The 19,039-nt window shown below is 43.9% G+C and overlaps 1 protein-coding gene across 1 annotated transcript in view; it reads right to left on the bottom strand.

The window, feature by feature from the left end:
* SSPN (sarcospan) overlaps positions 1-18,396 on the bottom strand; it is a 467,146-nt gene extending 448,750 nt beyond the window's left edge. Inside the window, exon 1 of the mRNA XM_069228600.1 lies at positions 17,923-18,396. Within this exon, the coding sequence (XP_069084701.1) occupies positions 17,923-18,237 (315 nt within the window). The 5' untranslated portion in view covers positions 18,238-18,396. The remainder of the gene's footprint in view (positions 1-17,922) is intronic.
* Between the last annotated feature and the right edge of the window lie 643 nt (positions 18,397-19,039).

Below are 19,039 nucleotides of genomic sequence, written 5' to 3'. Positions count from 1 at the left end.
GACATACATGTCTGGGGTCACTAACCGGTCACTCACTACAGTGTGACTGGCACAGGTGTCTCTCAGGCCAGTGGTAGGGATCCCATTCACTTGAATGTGGTGGAAGTGCCTACTCCCACCCTCAGGGATCACCAGCTTACCATCTGGTCCTGTCTCCCAGCACAATGCTAGGAGGACTTCATCATCTGAGGAATCCTCCTCTATGGCTACACTGGACAGCCCAGTGCTAACCACTTTCTTTGGACAGGCTGCATCTCCTCTGAAGTGACCTGTCTGCTGACAGTCAAAGCAAGCCCTACTGTCCAAGAGCTTTTTTAACCCTGGGTCTCCCTGTCTCTGCATGTCAGATTGGGAGTGGGATTTACTCTCCTCCTTCTTAGGGTTCTGGGGTACAGAGGGAGTCTCTTTGGTGGGCTTACTACCTCCCTCCTTAGGTTTTTGGGGACCTGTCCCCCCCTTCTTGGAGTCTCCCCCCTGGGACTTGACAACCACCCTGGTTCTCAACCACTCATCAGCTGCCTCCCCTAGCTCTCTAGGGTTGGTCAGCTTAGAGTCCACTAGATGCTGGCGTAACCTTTCTTGGATACAATTGGTCAAGATGTGCTCTCTCATGATCAGATTGTATAACCCCTCATAAGTATTTACTTTGTTGCCAATAATCCAGCCCTCTAGTGCCTTTAGTGAGGTGTCCACAAAGTCAACCCAAGACTGGGTACTGACCTTCTGGGTGTCCCTGAACTTCATTCTATATTGCTCTGGGGTCAGACCAAACTTCTTGACTAAGCACCTCTTCATACTAGGGTATGAATCTGCCTCCTCCCCCCTTAAGGTCAGAAGCCTATCCCTCCCTGAGTTGGGGACCAACTCCCACAAAAGGGAACCCCAGTATTGAGGCCTAACCCTTCTCATTTGGAGTGCCCTCTCAAAGGCCCCTAGCCACTTATCTATGTCATCCCCCTCTACATAAGCAGGAACCACCCCCTTGGGTAATCTGGGGCAAACTCCCCCACCCATGGACACCTCAGCTTCTTTATCGCTGCTTCCATCTTTTTTTTCTTTGCTTGCCCACTTTTTCTTTTCTAGGGCAAGCTTATCTGCTTCCAAAGCTATGTAGGCTAGCTGGGCTTCCAGCTCTCTTTCCCTGATGGATGGGTTCTCTCCTCCTGAAAGGACCCTCTTCCTACCACTAGCTTTGGGTCTGCCCCTAGTGACTGTATCCAGTGAGGACCGTTCCTCCTCTTCCTCACTTGGGGTCTGATGCCTTCCCTCCCCTGAGTGGTTATAGTTAGCATCTTCCTCTTTTTCTTCCTCCACTGGAGCTTCCTCTGTCTCTACCTCTTGGGCCTCAGCCCATGCTGTCAGGGATGTGATCAGGATTTGCTTCCTGAGATCAGTGGTTGCAGGCAACCCTCTTTCAATACACAACCCCCTAAGCTGGACTACGGTCAGTGTGGGTAGGCTAGCCAGATCAAGCTCCATGGTTCCCTAGTTTTGTGTCACCAAAAACTTTTTGCAAAAATTGGAAACAAGAATTTAGAAAAATTACAAAAATTCAATAATTGAAATTAATCCAAATTAATAAAAAAAAAAAAAAAAAATTAAAAATTAAAAACAATTTTTGCACTAGGACAATTTAAAGGATTTTTAATTTGTTTTATCTAAAACTGTAACGTGATATTGAACACAAGTACAGGATCCCGTCGCTGCTTCCAATTATGTTGGAAAATGGGTTATTGGTAGGGCAGGTAGGTACCTACACCTAGCAACAAGCCACAAACCTCCACAAAAGTACAGTTAGGTCTCAGTAAATTAATCCCAGCTCTACCCTTGGTAGCTTGGCATCGAGCGTCAAGGCTTAACTTAGGAGACAAAGTGTAAAGCATTCAAATATCACAAAACAGTATTTAAATAAAACACAGGAAACAGTTTAAAAATCCAAAACCAATTTATAAAAATAGCTTATATTTTTATCTTTAAAATGACACAAAAACGATTAAAATCGGTTCAGGGGAACCGGAGATATGAATTTTTAAAGTATTATTATTTTCTAGCGCATAGAAACAAAAAGCGCCAATCGGGTCATCTGGTTGCACCAGGACCGGGACAAGGTCAAACTTTCAGGCCGACCGCGATGGAGCCCTGCTCTGATACAGGTCCCGGGAAGCCTCGGTTAAAAAGTTACCTTCTGACTTAGTCTTTATTTTGAAGTTTTTCTTCACCGGGACGAACCTGCCAGTTGGATCCGACCTCCTGGAGCCCTTGTCCGGATACGCGAAGTCGGTTTCCTCGGTGGTGATTTCTACCTTCGGACTTAGTCGTTTTTTCGAGATGAAAATCCTTCGACCGGGGTAAACCTGGATCTTGATCCGACGTCCGTGGAGCCCTTCTCGGATACGATGGCTGGAAGGTCCCGGTCAACTTTTTACGTTCGGACTTAGTCTTTTTTTCGGATGTTTTTCTTGACCGGGACGAACCACGAAGTCAGGCCGGGTCGCGGTTGAGGCAAGCCGGCTAGAATTTCCGCGTCGAGTCGGTCACTTTATGGAGCTTTTTTCTAAAATTTCTCCAATCTTTTCCAAACTTCTGGGGCTTCACCCAGATGTTCTTTTAAGGTTCTTTTGGGGTCCACAGCTCACCCCAAGGGTCCAGAAGTTCTGTGATGGTCCTTGGGAAGTGCGGACTTCAACTCCCAGAGTGCACCTGGCGCAAACTCCTTTTTGGCCACTGGGCAGTGGTCAGCTGGTCACTTTTTCAGGAGTTGGTGCAGGGGACTCTGGTTAGCAATTTTTCACCTGTAGCAAACAGGGAGTCCCTCCTTGAACCAGTGGAAGCCAGGCAAAGTCCTTCTTGTGGTGAAGCCCAAGTGTGCAGCTGGTGCAGTCTTTCTGAGTGCAGGGTCCAGGTGCAGGCCAGGGGTCCAGCAGGGCAGTCCTTCTTCTCTTTGTAGTTCTTTCTTCTTGAAATTTGGTGGGGATCTGAGGCGTGGGTGCAGGTCTGCCAGTTTTATCCTTGCTCCTGGGTGAAAAGCAGGGGGGCCCTGGTCCTCCAATCAGGGACAGGGTCGTCCCCCTGTGATGACCACTTCCTGGGAAGTGTGGCAAAAATCCATCCCAGAAGGCAATAGTCTCTAAAAATCCAAAATGGATGAATCTGATTTTTGGAGGAGAGATCTGGCTGAGCCCACCCACTGGTGTGGCTAAAAATCATAAACACACCCCTCTCCTGCCCTCTCCTAATCTAATCAAGGGGGCACCTAGCTGTCTGGGGTTGCAGGATGTGGGGGTGTTGCTGGGTGCTCCAGATGTCCTTCTCTGCCTTTGAAGACCAGTTTGGCAGCCCTCCCCCTTCCTGCTTCCCCATCTGCTGAGGGGAGATTCTCTCCCCCAAGCACATTCCTTTGTGTGAAGTCAGGCCACTTCACACCTCATTAAAGTAGCCTGGCAGAAGCTGCTGCAGGCTGGCCAATCAGAGCACAGGAGCAAAAACAATGCAGAGCTGAAATTGGCAACTTTTTAGGTAAAGTCTAAACTTTTTACCTGCACTAGTTATATTAAATCCAACAACTGGAAGTTGTGGGATTTATTATAACAATCAATTTGATACCAAATTCTTGGTATGTAACATTTAAGGAGACTTTAAAATTTAAAATAAAGTCGCCCATTCTAGCCTATGAAGGCCATTTGCTTCAATGAGGGAAAAACGAATTTGGCTGTTTTTACCTCACCAGGGCTTATAAATCTATTTTTATAAAGTCCCTGCTTATAGTTACATGGCACCCAGCCCTAGGGGCACATAGGGCACACCTTAGGGGTGACTTATATGTAAAAATAAGGTAGTTTAAGACTTTGGAAGTACCTTTAATTCCAAAGTCGAATTTGCATATAACTTTAATTTAAAAGCAGCCAGCAAGGCAGGCTTGCTTTTAAAATGACACTGGGCACCTCAGCAATGCACCTAGGTGTGCACCACGTATGCTGTGGTCCCTAAACCTACATGCCCTACCATATACTAGGGACTTATAGGTAGGTTAACTTAGCCAATTATAATTAGCCTAATTTGCATATCCATTTTACACAGAGCACAGGCCCTGGGACTGGTTAGCAGTACCCAGGGCACCATCAGAGTCAGGAAAACACCAGCATAAAGTGGAAAATGGGGGCAAAAAGTTAGGGGGCCTCTGCAATCAGCCCCAGTTTCTCACAATCTTCATATTCTTGCTTTTAATTCTTAAATGAATAACAGATTACTTGTGCGCTGCCATTTTTTGACATTTGTATAGTGGTTTGCAAATAGGGAGGACGCGCAATTTATTCCATAAAGATTTGACTTCGTTATTACATTATTGTTCATTGCGCGCTGATATTTCTTGACATGTACATGATGTTTTACGAGTTGGCAAGACGTGCAACTCGTTTCATGAGCATTTAACTTTGTTGTTCATTGCGCGCTATCTTTTCTTGACATTTACATGGTGGCATTCGAATCGGCGAAACGCGCGATTCACTTCTCGTGTGTAATTCATGCTGTTCATTGTGCGCTATCATTTTCTGGCATTTACATGGTGGCATTTGAATCGGCAACACGCGCGATTCATTCCTTGAGTGATTTTTCATGTTGTTCATTGTGTGCTACTATTTCTTGGCATTTGTATAGTGGCATTTGAATCGACAAGGCGCGCGAATCTTTCCCTGAGTGCTTTTCATGTTGTTCATTGTGGGCTACTATTTCTTGGCATTTGTATTGTGGCATTTGAATCGTCAAGACGCGCAATTCTTTCCTCGTGTATAAATAATGTAAGTTACTGTGCGCTACCATTCTAAGACATTTTCTTGGTAGCATTTCAAGTTGACACGTCGCATGATTTATTCCTTGAATCTACGTTGTGTGACTTCATGGTGCACAAACCTTTATGGTGTTTAATACTCATATAAAAATCTGCAATGTGCGCAATTTACTTCCAAATGTTTTTTCTGAGATGAACACAACAATACCAGAATTTTAGAAATAGCTCAGAGTGTTTCCTGATTCTCATGCTAAAGAAAGTACTTGAATCTGAAAGTCCTATTTAACTTTTCCTGTTTCCTCCTCAGGTATTCGGTCATCTAAAGCCTAGTCAGTTTTAGGATTATTCCAGGGTTGTTCATGTTTTTTCGGAAAAGACGAAGCTTAGAGTTGTAGCATGGTACTGATTTCATGAGATGTAATTTTGATGTTGTGTTTTAACCTTTTGCTTCCTACAGGTCTCCTTCCCAGCTGTTCCCGTCCTAATCCCCTTTTCCCCACTTGGACTCTCTTAGACTCTGTGATAAATCTAATCAGAGTATTGGAGCTGTCTTGTGGTGGAAGTGTTGGGAACGTGCACGGACCCCGAGGATCTGGTGACTCTGACACTTTCTCACCCCTGTGCTCACACATTTGTTTAGGAGCGACATAGACACTGGAAACAGTCCACACACCAAAAATAAAATTTACAGGCTGTCAGATAAGGCGAGGCCCAGTATCAAGCGGGAGGTCTCAAATGTGCTTGTGTTAAGGGTGCTAAGCTGCTTTTGTTCCTGTTGTACATGCCATGGTAACAGCTATTGTTGCTTCTGTGGTGCCTGTTATGATTACAGCAGTAGTTTCTGCGATGGTACCTGTGGTGCTCCCTTTTATAAATTATTTTTTGTCACTGTTGTTGTACCTGCTGCTGTGGCAAGAGTTCCTTCTGCTGTTTTGAGAGCTGTTGTTTCAGCTGTAGTGGCTGCTTCGTGGCTACTGTGGTACCGGACATTGTTAAAGCTGGGGTTGCTTCTCTTGCTACTGCTGAGGCTGCACTTGTTGATTTTTATCTCTGGGAGAAGGTTTGGTCACTTCTGTGGTCCCTGCTGTGGTTGCTGATCTGTTCATCACTTTAATCCCTAATGTGATAATAGCTAGGGTCACTGCTGTGCTTTCAGCTCATTACAGCTGTATCACACCAGTGACTGTAGATGTTGTTGTTATTGTGTGAAATGAAAGAAGATGACCCTCAGCTCCTCTCAGTATATTCTGTGTTAATTACATAAGCTCTAGCACATAGACAAAGCTCTATGATGATCTCTATGAGGATGTGAAACAAGTGCCTCTCTTTCCCTAGGCATATTCATACAGTTACTGGCCAATTAAATGCCCAGCTACTGAAAAGAGACTAATTTGCATTCGAAAGTCACTCTGAGTATACTTTTTTCTTTCTTTTGTTTTTTTTGTTTTTTTTACAAAATCTGTGACATACAGCCAAATCTGTCTTTAGCACAACCTAAAAAAAAACATATTAGACCATACCTTTAATGCATACTAATGATTTATAATGATGATTATGCTTGTTAGAAATCGGGTCTTTGGTTGACAGTCAGGTTACCCCCTATCCATGCAAGGACCCTCACTCTAGTCAGGGTAAGAAGACTCACCCTCAATTAACCCCTGCTTACCCCCTTGGTAACGAGCAGGCAGGCTTAACTTCAGAAGTGAGGTGTAAAGTATTTGTACCAACACACATAGTAACTCAGTGAAAACACCACAAAATGACACAACATAGGTTCAGAAAAATAGGTAATATTTATCTAAACAAAACAAGACCAAAACGACAACAATCCAAAATACCCAAGGCAAGTTATGAATTTAAAAAGCAAAAAGAGTCTTAAACCTTTTTAAAAACAGTGAGAACTTTGTTAGCATTCAAAAGTATCTGGGTTGCGTCAAAATAACACCGCACAGGCGAGTGTGCGTCGGAAAAGGCCAGCGATGCATCGATTTCTCACTCGCAAGCAAGACCGTGCATCGTCCCTCCTCTGGTCGGGTCAGCGTGTGCCATTTTTACTCTCGGCAAGAGAGCAACGCATCAATCCGGATAGGCACCTCAGGTCCGGGCAGGCTTTTGCGTTGATTTTCCGCACCCAGCAATGTTGCGTTGAAATCTGGTTGCACGGTGTCAAGAAACCGAGCTGCGTGGAGCTTGTGTCATTAACAGCAGCCTCTGTGAGTGTTGCACGTCGTTTCCCCAGCCACTTTGCGTCGGTCTCCCAGCTGCAATGCAGGTGGAGCGTCGATTTTAGCCGCAAGGCCGGCGGTGCATCGTTTTTCAGTCGCGAAGGTGGTCTTTGCGTGGATTTCTGTCCATTTCCATCAGCTGCACCTTTCAAGGGTCCAGAGACAGGTTAGGGCACCACTTGGCAGGCAGGAATCTCAACAGAAAGCCCAAGTGCTGGCAGAGAGAAGTCTTTGCTGTCCCTGAGACTTCAACAACAGGAGGCAAGCTCAGTTTCAAGCCCTTGGAGATTCTTTACCAGTGGGAAGTCACACAAAAGTCAGTTTTTGTCCTCTCTCAGGTAGAAGCAGCTACTGCAGGCCAACCCAGCAAAGTACAGTCAAAGGCAAAAGGGCGGTACTCCTCCTCCAGCTTCTCCAGCTCTTCTCCTTGGCAGAGGTTCCTCTTGGTTTCAGAAGTAATCTAATTTCCACGGGTTTGGGTGCTCTTCTTATACCCATTTCTGCCTTTAAAGTAGGCCTACTTCAAAAAGAAGTCTCTGTTGTTTTCAAGATCGAGCCTTGCTCAGGCCAGGCCCCAGACACACACCAGGGGTTTGGAAACTGCATTGTGTGAGGGCAGGCACAGCCCTTTCAGGTGTAGGTGACCACTACTCCCCTCAGATGGCCCAGATGGCTCATCAGGATATGAAGGCTACACCCCAGATCCCTTAATGTCACTGTCTAGAGGAGAGGTGCAAACAGCCCAACTGTCAAACTGACCCAGACAGGGAATCCACAAACAAGCAGAGTCACAGAATGGTTTAAGCAAGAAAATGCCTACTTTCTAAAAGTGGCATTTCAAACACACAATCTAAAAACCAACTTTACTAAAAGATGTATTTTTAAATTGTGAGTTCAGAGACCCATACTCCATGTGTCTATCTGCTCCGAAAGGGAATCTATACTTTAATCATATCTAAAGGCATCCCCCAGGTTAACCTACGAGAGGGATAGGCCTTGCAACAGTGAAAACCGAATTTGGCAGTATTTCATTGTCAGGACATATAAAATACATTAGTTTATGTCCTACCTTAAACATACACTGCACCCTGCCCATGGGGCTACCCAGGGCCTACCTGAGGGGTGTCTTACATGTAAGAAAAGGAAAGGTGTAGGCCTGGCAAGTTGGTACACTTGCCAAGTCGAGTTGGCAGTTAAAACTGCACTCACAGACACTGCAGTGGCAGGTCTGAACCATGTTTACAGAGCTACTAATGTGGATGGCACAACCAGTGCTGCAGACCCACTAGTAGCATTTGATTTACAGGCCCTGGGCACCTCTAGTGCACTTTACTAGGGGCCTACTAGTAAATCAAATATGCCAATCATGGATAAGCCAAGGTGCACATATAATTTAGATGGTGAACACTTACACTTTAGCACTGGTCAGCAGTGGTAAAGTGTCCAGATCAAACAAAAAAGCAAATGCAGAGTCCAGCACACAGAAACAACTTGGGAAGTACAGGCAAAAAGTTAGGGAAGACCATGCCAATGATGCCAAGTCTAACAATGCTTATCAAATATTTTATAAGATGTTCTAATTTTACAGATAGGTATACAACTTTAAAATATTAAGGCCCATATTTATACTTTTTTAGCGCCGCATTTGCGCCGTTTTGTGACACAAAAACGGCACAAACTTACAAAATACAATTGTATTTTGTACGTTTGCGCCGTTTTTGCGTCAAATGTGGCGCTAAAAAATATATAAATATGGGCTTAAATACCTTGAACCACAAGATCCTTCTGGACTATTCTAATATGGGAGCACAAACTTGCGTGTGCACTCAGAGGATTTAGCACAGCACACCAATCTAAGTAGAATACCACAGGTGACAACATTGCCAACTATTTTATAAATTATGTAAAGCCTTTGCAAAACCTTCCATTGAGCGGTAACAGTGGTTCCATACTGATGACGCAGCTTTTTTTCAGCATTATGTCTAATCTGGAAATACACAGTACCATGCTGAAATCTCAGTATGGTCATAAAACAATGTACGAATAAGAACTGGTTGGTACTAAAAGGCGAAAAAATGTAATCCATGTTAGTAGATTATAAATATAGTTACCATCTCAAGGATGCAAACACAAGTAGTCATTTTAGATCTCATTGCATTATGAAATACCATGTTGCTGAATTACTGCTATGTTAGAAACCCACAGTGTGAAGGGAAGCAAGATAGTAAGAGATTCAGAATTTCAGCATATTTCATCATTGTTGCAAATAATACATAATCTGTCTCCAGCTGCAATGATTACTTTTAATGAATCTATTGTTATGAATGTTTGACTCCAAAGAGTAAAATATGCTTATTTTTTCCACATCTCATATATAATACTACTGTTAACTGAGGTTTCCTGTCTCTCAGGCCCTCGTTACAAGTGACCCAGACATAGGAGAAGTAGTCCTCCACCCTCTGAGTTACAAAGGGGTAGGGATAGTCTAAGTAATTTAGAGTTGGAGCCTAATTGCTTATTGGATTACTGTGAAATCAGAAATAACAGACATAATCCATGAGTATTTTCTAATTTTTCCCCATTTTTTCCCAGAGCATTTACTCAGTTCTCCTCATCCTTTGGTTTATTTTGATGTCAGTCACATTTTTCTTCTGCACACTGCAGGATACAGCATGGGACACTTTGTCAGCTCACTTTCTCCATTAGCTAACTTCACTATAAGGGACAGGATTCTTCTCTTTCACAAGGAGGACATCTGCAAACAAATTAGCTTCCATATTGCCAGAGGATAGTATGTGTACTTTTTGAGACCAAAAAATATATTTTTGCTTTTAGGTATTTTACAAAAATAATGATGAAACAAAACAAGCATTGCCAAAGCCAAAATGATTGTAGGCAATACCAGACGTATTGGCTTTGATAATGCTCGTTTCTACTACTAGTTGAAATTGTGCTCATGAAAGGTGTGATAAGATTGATGGGTGTTAGAAGTGACCCTTTTCTACAGGGTCACCCCAATTTGTTTTTACTTTTTGCCTCATCCAATGTTTGCTGGCTTCAGAACTGTGCACTTTACCCCTGCTAACCAGTGGCATAAGAGCTACTCCTTTCAAAATGGCAAAATTGGCACACTTTTGTTCGGGATAATTAACTTACCTATAGCTCCCTAGTATATTGTACCAAGATTTGGCATATTTAACGTATCTATAAAACCCTAGAATATGGTACCAAGGTCTACTCAGGGCCTGTAAGTTAAATGTCACAAGAGACTGCAGCACCCATTGTGCCATCCATTACAGTGACAATGTAAGCATGACTGCAGGCCTGCTGTCAGAAACCTGACTTTCCAGATTTGCACAACAAATTAGACGCATTTGACAAGCCCTAATCATTCCTTTAAATTATGTATAAGTCATCTCATGAAAGGTGTGATAAGATTGATGGGTGTTAGAAGTGACCCTTTTCTACAGGGTCACCCCAATTAGTTTTTACTTTTTGCCTCATCCAATGTTTGCTGGCTTCAGAACTGTGGACTTTACCCCTGCTAACCAGTGGCATAAGAGCTACTCCTTTCAAAATGGCAAAATTGGCACACTTTTGTTCGGGATAATTAACTTACCTATAGCTCCCTAGTATATTGTACCAAGATTTGGCATATTTAACGTATCTATAAAACCCTAGAATATGGTACCAAGGTCTACTCAGGGCCTGTAAGTTAAATGTCACAAGAGACTGCAGCACCCATTGTGCCATCCATTACAGTGACAATGTAAGCATGACTGCAGGCCTGCTGTCAGAAACCTGACTTTCCAGATTTGCACAACAAATTAGACGCATTTGACAAGCCCTAATCATTCCTTTAAATTATGTATAAGTCATCTCTAAGTATGCCTTACTGCCCATAAGGCAGAGTTCATGGGACTAAAAAGTAGAACATGTAAAATGCTTATATTAAACATCCTTACAGTGAATAGCACTTCAAATCTATTTTCACAGTAGCAAGTCTGACTGTTCCATAGGAAAACACTCGGATACAATAGTAAATACTAATACTATATCTCATTAAGAACTACCTGGAAAAAGTAATTAGACAACTATTTTTTTAAGATATTATAGAAAAGTAACTTTATGAAAGTTATCTTTGTCCTGCCTGCAGTCCTTGGAAGCTAAATCTACATTTAGCTCTGTAACATCTGTCAACCAGTACCTAGTTTTTAAATAGGCATAAATGAGGCATGAACTTGCTCCTACAGAGAAAACAAAACACTGACCTGAATGGGCAGAAATGACTCATCTGAATCTGACAGATACATATACAGGGTAGACTGGGAGGATCCTTTTTGACATTAAAGTGTCAAGTCTTACTTGAATGTCACATCCTCCTTAACAGTTCTGCTGGTGTTTTTCCTATAACATGTGGGACACATTCAAAGAGGCCTCCCCCGTCACAGGCAAGTGCTGATACTTGAGCAGGGCCCTTTCTTTGTCCCTCTAGCCAGTCAGGCTTCAATCACAGTTGGCCTCTTTTGACATAAGAGCACAACAGTGACAAGGCCTGCTTTACAGGTGTACTAGGTTTAAATATAACATTTGGGTGCACTTCAAACAGTAAAGGCAGATGCCAAAACAGTTTTTGTGTATTTCATTTCTAGTCGCTTACAAGTCAGGTTTGGTCGTATCAGATTTCAGACTTGAAGGTTGTTGTGAGTACATGGACTGCACCAAACTGGATTTTGGTGTTACATGTGGGAGGACACTAGGATTTCAATAATACTTTCTCCACACACACCCCTAGCCCTCAGGGCCCAAGTTTAGAATGACCACCGACTTCGACCATCTTGAAGATGCTTAGAGTTGGTAGGTTTAGACCTGGGAACTTTCACCCTATTTGTTAGGGTGTTCCCACAGGTCATTCCCGCCCACTAGCTTGTGCCAGGTATGAAATTTGCATCTCCATGCCTATTTCAAAATATTTCTGGACCTGTGTGATCAGAAAAGCACTAACCCTGCTGTCTGAGACTGCACCTGCTCTCCCTTTTGTTCCAAGGACAACACAGTGGACTCAATGGGACATAATGCTGGCCTCCAGTTCAAGATACACGGAAACAACAAGCTACAAGAGGTGTTTTATTTCAACTGCCCAGCTGACCAGTGGCAGCTGAATCTGAACTGGACCCTGCTGTTTGGCTTCTGCCTGACAACTTTTGAGTCTCTAAATGCCTCCCTAGAGGTATTGGGGGGCTTTAGAAGTATTCTCCTGTAGTATATTGGTACTTGAAGAACTGAGGTCAGAAGGTAAAATCTTTGTCCAGGACATACCTGGTTAGTGTATTCGACCTGACCTCCATGGTGGTCAGTGTCAAATTGTGCCTAGGTCCTGTTCTACCATGACCATGAACTATCACTGGCACTTAGTGCTTCTTGGCGCTATTCCTACTTAAAACTTTAAAAAGTCATATCTCCAGTTCTCCTTTTTGGACTTTCGTCATTTTGGTCTTGTTTTGTTTATTCAATTAGACTCAACTTTCTAATTTGTTTTGTGTTTTTTATTGTTTTGCATTTCGACTCCATGACTGTTTTAGTACTGCATAAAAGCTTTATTTATTGCCTCTAAGTTACACCTGTCTGCTCTGGGCCATAGCTACCAAGGAGTTGAGCTCAGGTTTATTTAGTGACTTTAGTGGTTCACATTGGCAAGGACTGTGATTATTACTTGAGCTGGGACTTACCCCCCCCACGACTAATAACCCAATTTCTTACAACACTTGACAGAGAATCGACTTAAGAGAATAAAATGAGCAGCTTTCAGTTGCAGAAACTGACACCTTTCACTGAAAGTCCTAAGCTATCCCAGAGTTTGAGTGCTACATAAAACATATTCTGTTATGATCAGAGTGCAAAGATGTGATGAAAATAACTCTGTTCCAGGCAAAATATACAGTATCTCAGTCTTCCTTTGAAGGATAACCGTTAAGCAAAGCAGTCCCAATGTTCTAGACAAATTCAGAGGGGATGTGGCCTAGCTCTTGGGCCCAACTGCTGTTTTTGGATGATGATGGACAGACTGACTCAAGTTGGGTCCTATTTTACTGGCAGAGACAAGTGACACAGTGACAGAAAAGCTGCACTGATGTACTCCCAGTGGTTTAGAAGCATTAGCTCAAGAATCCTCATCATATTTTGATTTAGACATTTTCACTAATCAGACAGCAGATCTTTGGTGTTTTACCAGTAAAACGTGGGCTCAATTGAATATTTGTGTTATTGGCAGTGACTTCAAGTCTTGCTAAGACTTTTTATTGTTGTTTTATCCTAGAAGGTGAAGTGTAGCAACAAGTGAATGAAAATCTTCCCAGCTGCTTCTAGTTTCTACATCGAAACTCTATCATAGGACGCAGTCTCTGCATTTCGGTAAAACTGGATCATGAGGAGCATGGTAGAAGGTGTAAGATGGAGGCTGCTCTGCCTCCCATAGAAGCAGAACGGAGGAAGTAGTAAAGGAGTAGTTTCTATTTTAGGCCTCATGCAATACAAATTATTTCCCTTATATGAGTGGAACGTTGTCAATGTTGAAATCGTTCATCAAAGGCTCTACTTTGGGATAAATGTTTGCAACCTCTATGAGCCACTGTTGTTTTTTTGGAATGTCTCATTGATTTGCTTTGAAAGGTACATTTTGGGTCCTTTTCTCACACATATATATACTTATATGTTTCATTAGTGGTATCGTTTGCCTATGAGTAAGCAACATGTCCAGAGCCACAATGTACATTGTATCAAACTATATTACAACATTTAGATATCATTTATTATCCTTGACAAGGGCAAGAAGTGCTCCAATTTGCATGTGTTCCTACTGCCCTTTTGGAGTGCTTGGCTGATAGAGTGATGGGTGTCCTTGAGCCTATCCGGGAGGTGTTAGGTGAGGTACATGAGGCTTAGGGCCAGATGTGCGAAGCAGTTTTCAAGTCGCAAACGGTGAATCGGCCCGTTTGCAACTTGAAAAACGCTATTTGGGATGTACAAAGCCCAAACTGCGATTCGGTCACTTATTACCAAATCGCAGTTTAGGTTTTGCGATTCAGTATTAGGAAGGTGTGTGACAAGGGAGTCCCTTCCTAATACCAAATCCAGATGGTATGTATGATTGTTTTGTGACCGCGAATGTGGTCGCAAAACAATTGCTTTTAGCACCAGTTTCAAACTGGTGCTAACCCAGTCGCAAATGGTAAAGGGTCCCCATGGGACCCCTTCCCCTTTGTGAATGGTTGCGAAAATATTTTTTCAGAGCCCCTGGACCACTGCCTGCTCTGAAAAAATAAAAATAAAAGTTTTCATTTTTGATTTTGAAATCCATCTCGTTTTCATTTAAGGAAAACGGGCTGCATTTAAAAAAAAAAACTGCTTTATTTAAAAGCAGTCACAGACATGGTGGTCTGCTGTCTCCAGCAGGCCACCATCCCTGTGAGGGTGGCCATTCCCAATGGGGTCGCAAATTGCGACCTGACCCATGAATATTCTTGAGGTAGGTCATTTGCGACCCCATTGGGAATTGCAAACAGTGTCATTGACACTGTTGTACATCAGGTTTTGCAGCTCGCAAGTTGCATAGTCACTTTGACTCGCAATTTGCGAGTCGCAAATCCTGATTTTTGTACATGTGGCCCGTAATGACATGCCTCAAACATATTCGAGTTTAGCTCTGCTTTATACATGAGGAGGGCTTGTGGCCTGGGCAGTTATCCGTTGAGTATGCCCACTCACAGTTTCTTCTCTCAGATCTGAGCCTGTCTCAGCTTTGCCATCAACCACAAAGGTAGCCTAAAAGTAAGTGAGGAGTTGGTGAGACCTGTTGAAGCACATATGTTAATTAGAAATTATTAATAAATGCTTATAAGATATGGTTTATAAAAGTTCATAGAGAAATTAATCGTAGAGAAAATTAATGTGCATGTTTGAAAATGTGCCCACGGGGAATGGCAGCCAATTATACAAACTTGTACTAAAATGACTAAAAATGTGTGAAATAATGAAAATGTATAATAATAATGTAGTAATATGTCATATTAAGATGTATAACCTATGTTTTGCATTATATTGTAGAGTTAACTTAGCCGAAGTTGTGGCCTAGTTGCCAGGCCTCATACAGAAGCTGAATTGCTAGTGCACTACAGAGAAGCTGGTGCGTTGAACTGTCCCTGAACTGCATACAGTAATAAAATCTGCGTAGCTAGAATTGTCTGCAATGTACCGACGAACAGGAGATGAGGGACTAGGATATGTAACAACTTTGGTGTAAGACAGACTCAATGTACTTTACCAGGACTTGAACAATAGAAGCACTGACTGGAGAATAAGATGCAACATTTTCGATACCTGATGAGCCGGATGATGAGGGCATCTTACAGTGAACCATTCAACAAAAAGGGAACTGAGAAATATTAGAATTCATAGATTTGCAAAATTAATATTATAGGTTAGAGTCATAACTGCTGATTGACTGACCAATTAGGTATTAGGGGGATGGACTGGAAAACTCTAATAAAAAGTCATGACAAGGGGCTAAAACTTCAGATGTGAGGGGTGAAATGCTGATTGCCAGAAGACGCGATTCAAGATTATGTCATTGGGCTCATGCTCTTGAGAGCTTGAAGCGTTGCTGATCGATTGATGACCTGAAGACGAAGACTGACTTTGTTGCTGATCCATTCCGTGGTAAGGTAGCTATGACAATGTGACTGATAAACTTTGTGCCTTTTCTTTCTAGGTACCAACTACGCTGTTTTTATAGGTTATCTACTTGCTAGATGTTTTCCAAATTCATGTTCTAAACTGTTTTCGCATGAAGCCTCACATGCTAAATGTTAATTTGGGTTAGGTAGGGTTCCTTTGGGCGACATTGACAGTGACAAATGATTGACGAACTGATTGCTGAACTCTGCTATCAATGTCGACATATTCATCTTTGTTGGCTTATGCTGAAGCATTAGAGTATATGTTTTCTCAAGTTCCGATTAGATTATGTTATTGGTGGTAATTAATGAACTAATTCTGAGCTGATTGAATAAAGTTTGAATTAACCTCATGACTTAGACCGCCAGGGTCAACGACCACGGAAGCACCGCCAACAGGCTGGCGGTACTTCCTTTTGTATTCCGACCGCGGCTGTGAAGCCGCGGTCGCCCAGCCCGGTCCGGCAGTTTCCCGCCGGATTACCCCCGGCTGGGATTCCGACCCCCTTCCCGCCAGCCTGTTTCTGGCGGTTTTCACCGCCAGAACCAGGATGGCGGGAACGGGTGTCGTGGGGCCCCTGGGGGCCCCTGCACTGCCCATGCCACTGGCATGGGCAGTGCAGGGGCCCCCTAACAGGGCCCCAGAAAGATTTTCACTGTCTGCATTGCAGACAGTGAAAATCGCGACGGGTGCAACTGCACCCGTCACACCTCTGCAACTCCGCCGGCTCCATTCGGAGCCGGCTTCATTGTTGCAGGGCCTTTCCCGCTGGGCCGGCGGGCGCCCGCCGGCCCAGCGGGAAAGCCAGAATGGCCTCCGCGGTCTTTTGACCGCGGAGCGGCCAAGTGGCGGTTCCCGTTTGGCTGGCGGTGAATGAGGGCCTTAGTATTGTAACCAATAGGGAAATAAAATTTATAAAACGTATATTTGAGTTGCGGTTATTCACGAAATGTAGATATATTGTCTCATGCTTAATGATTCTCTTAGTGGTTATTAATTGATTACATTGATAATTGATGTTTATCGATTACTACATAGCTAGGATACTCCATGCGATCCAAAAGGTTCATCGGCCAATACACGTCCCTTTGTAAGTTTACTTACTAAGTACCAGGCGCGCTAGCAGACCCCTTCACCACTGACATGCTGTACATCTTAGCTTTCCGATTCCCTACCGCAGTTTCTAATATTTACATGAGTTTTGCCTTCAAGGCTACTGCAAGCCAATCTTTCACTGGAAAGGGAGTGTGACCCCTTCCCCCACCCTCCTTGCCAAGGGAGTGGTTGAACACTCTGTACGCACTAGTAAAGGCAATCAACAAATCATCATGTTACTATTTGAACGTGTTGCCACTGACGGATTCCTCTGTGCAGTGATTTGTGTGTTGACTTGACCTGGAAAATATTCCTCTGCAGGGTGCACGAGGCTGTTAAGATACCGCCCTACCTCCTTGATTGACAGCAGAGAGAAGACAGCACTCCAATTATCCACACTGCCAGGGACATAAATATACCATAAATCCACTCAAGCACTGTAGGATTCCAACAATAGTTGTGTTCCAATAAAGAAAACCACACACAGAAATCTCTGACCCGGTGTCCTGGATGTAATATTTGTTCATGAATATAAAATGTACAGTTGTTTGGGGACTGAAACAGCTACTGCTCTTTAATGTAGTTAATACACTTTGAAATAAATGAAATAGTATATTTTCTATTTGATACCGGTACTAAAACAGAAACACTACAGCCGTGTATCTATGATAATTGAATGAATTAGTCCGTTCGGTACACATAAAACATTGAAATGCAACAAGCAGCATGCCCATCCTGTTAACATTTTAGCAAACTTTAGCTCAAGTTGGTGTGACGTATTATTAATTGTCGATGGGATACAACACTTGCACTGGGGGCGATGCAGTCCTGTATCTAGCGCAACAGTGACGCGTGATGTGATGTGATATAACCCTATGAGATTAAATGGTGTGCATTATGGGCAGTTTGATGAAATATGTGGTCCCCCCTTGTGATAAATGGACTGGTGACGCCCCAGACAGAACCATGGTGAACCAGTATTAAGACACTTTCATGGCGTGCGGGGCATGCATTCTGTTAGTTTCAGCAGCACATCACGCATGTTGCATTTCCACCAGCAGAATGTAAAACAGGCGTTATGCTTACAATGATCCCAGCCCAATGTGGGGTGTCTCTGACTAGGAAGGAGGAGCTGCTGCCTGTCATAATGAAGGCCACCGCTGTGATCGAGATGCCCAGCGCCAACTGGAGCAGAGCAACCAAGAGAGGGAAACGGCAGCCACAGCACTTGTGGGACTCTTCTTCCGGGCCCACCCTGGCAGCCTCTCTCTCCCCCTTTTTCTTCCTCTTCAACGCCTTTTCCTCCTCGTCGCTGATCTCCGCCATTCTCCCACCTTCGGAGGGCTGGGCTGCTTGGTTCTGGTTGTTCAGGGACGCGTTGGTGTTCGACTTCCCGACCATGTTGTTTGAGGGCCCCTCTTGCTGTGGCTGCCGTGGGCGGTGGCTGGTGGTGACTCACGTGCAAGTGTCCTCCCCTGCCCGGAGCAGCTTCCCTCCCAGCTGCGGGTCCCTCGCAGCCCGATACAGCCTGAGCAAATATGGAAAGCATGTGGAGCAGAACTGTCAGAGCCGCCAAAAGCCACATTTAGCCCTGCGAAGAGGGGGCTTCGAGGGGGGAACGGACTGCCAACTAGCTGGGGGTGTGCGGCGTGCATACCCGGGAGGCACGGGTACCCCCAGCACGCTAAGCGTCACAGACTCGAGCCTGCCAAAATTGTTAACAAAAGGTCAGCGGCTGCCACCTGTCCCACTTTTGCACTGACAGGTCTTACTTCTGAAAACAAGCCACAATATTATGCTGAGCTTTCTCCTGGCCATTCCCCCGTCTTCCAAGCCCCCAGTATGTTCTTAAACATGTCGTGCCTTTTGCAAAACGTCCCTTACTACGGTTTGATTATGACAAAAAACATAGACGAGTAACTAATACTAGGGAATAAACAGGAATCGCCTGAAAGAATTCCACTGCTCTCAGCAGACAAAATGAAAGCAGCCAGGGTGAGGCTTGGCCATTCCTAAATTGATTGGGGGGTGGAGGAGACCTGGGGAATAGGAGCCTTTAGATATCAGTATACACTCTAACATCCTCCCTCCCTCCCCCCCCCCCCCCCTCCACCCACAACCTTGTGGAAGGAAAGCTGGCTTCAGAATCAGTTCAGCGTAGACAGGGAGGAGGGGGATGCTTATTAACCTGGAGACACCCCAG

This window comes from Pleurodeles waltl, chromosome 4_1, assembly GCF_031143425.1.
Source record: "Pleurodeles waltl isolate 20211129_DDA chromosome 4_1, aPleWal1.hap1.20221129, whole genome shotgun sequence".
NCBI classification, from domain to species: domain Eukaryota; kingdom Metazoa; phylum Chordata; class Amphibia; order Caudata; family Salamandridae; genus Pleurodeles; species Pleurodeles waltl.
This window is presented reverse-complemented; position numbering and strand designations above follow the sequence as displayed.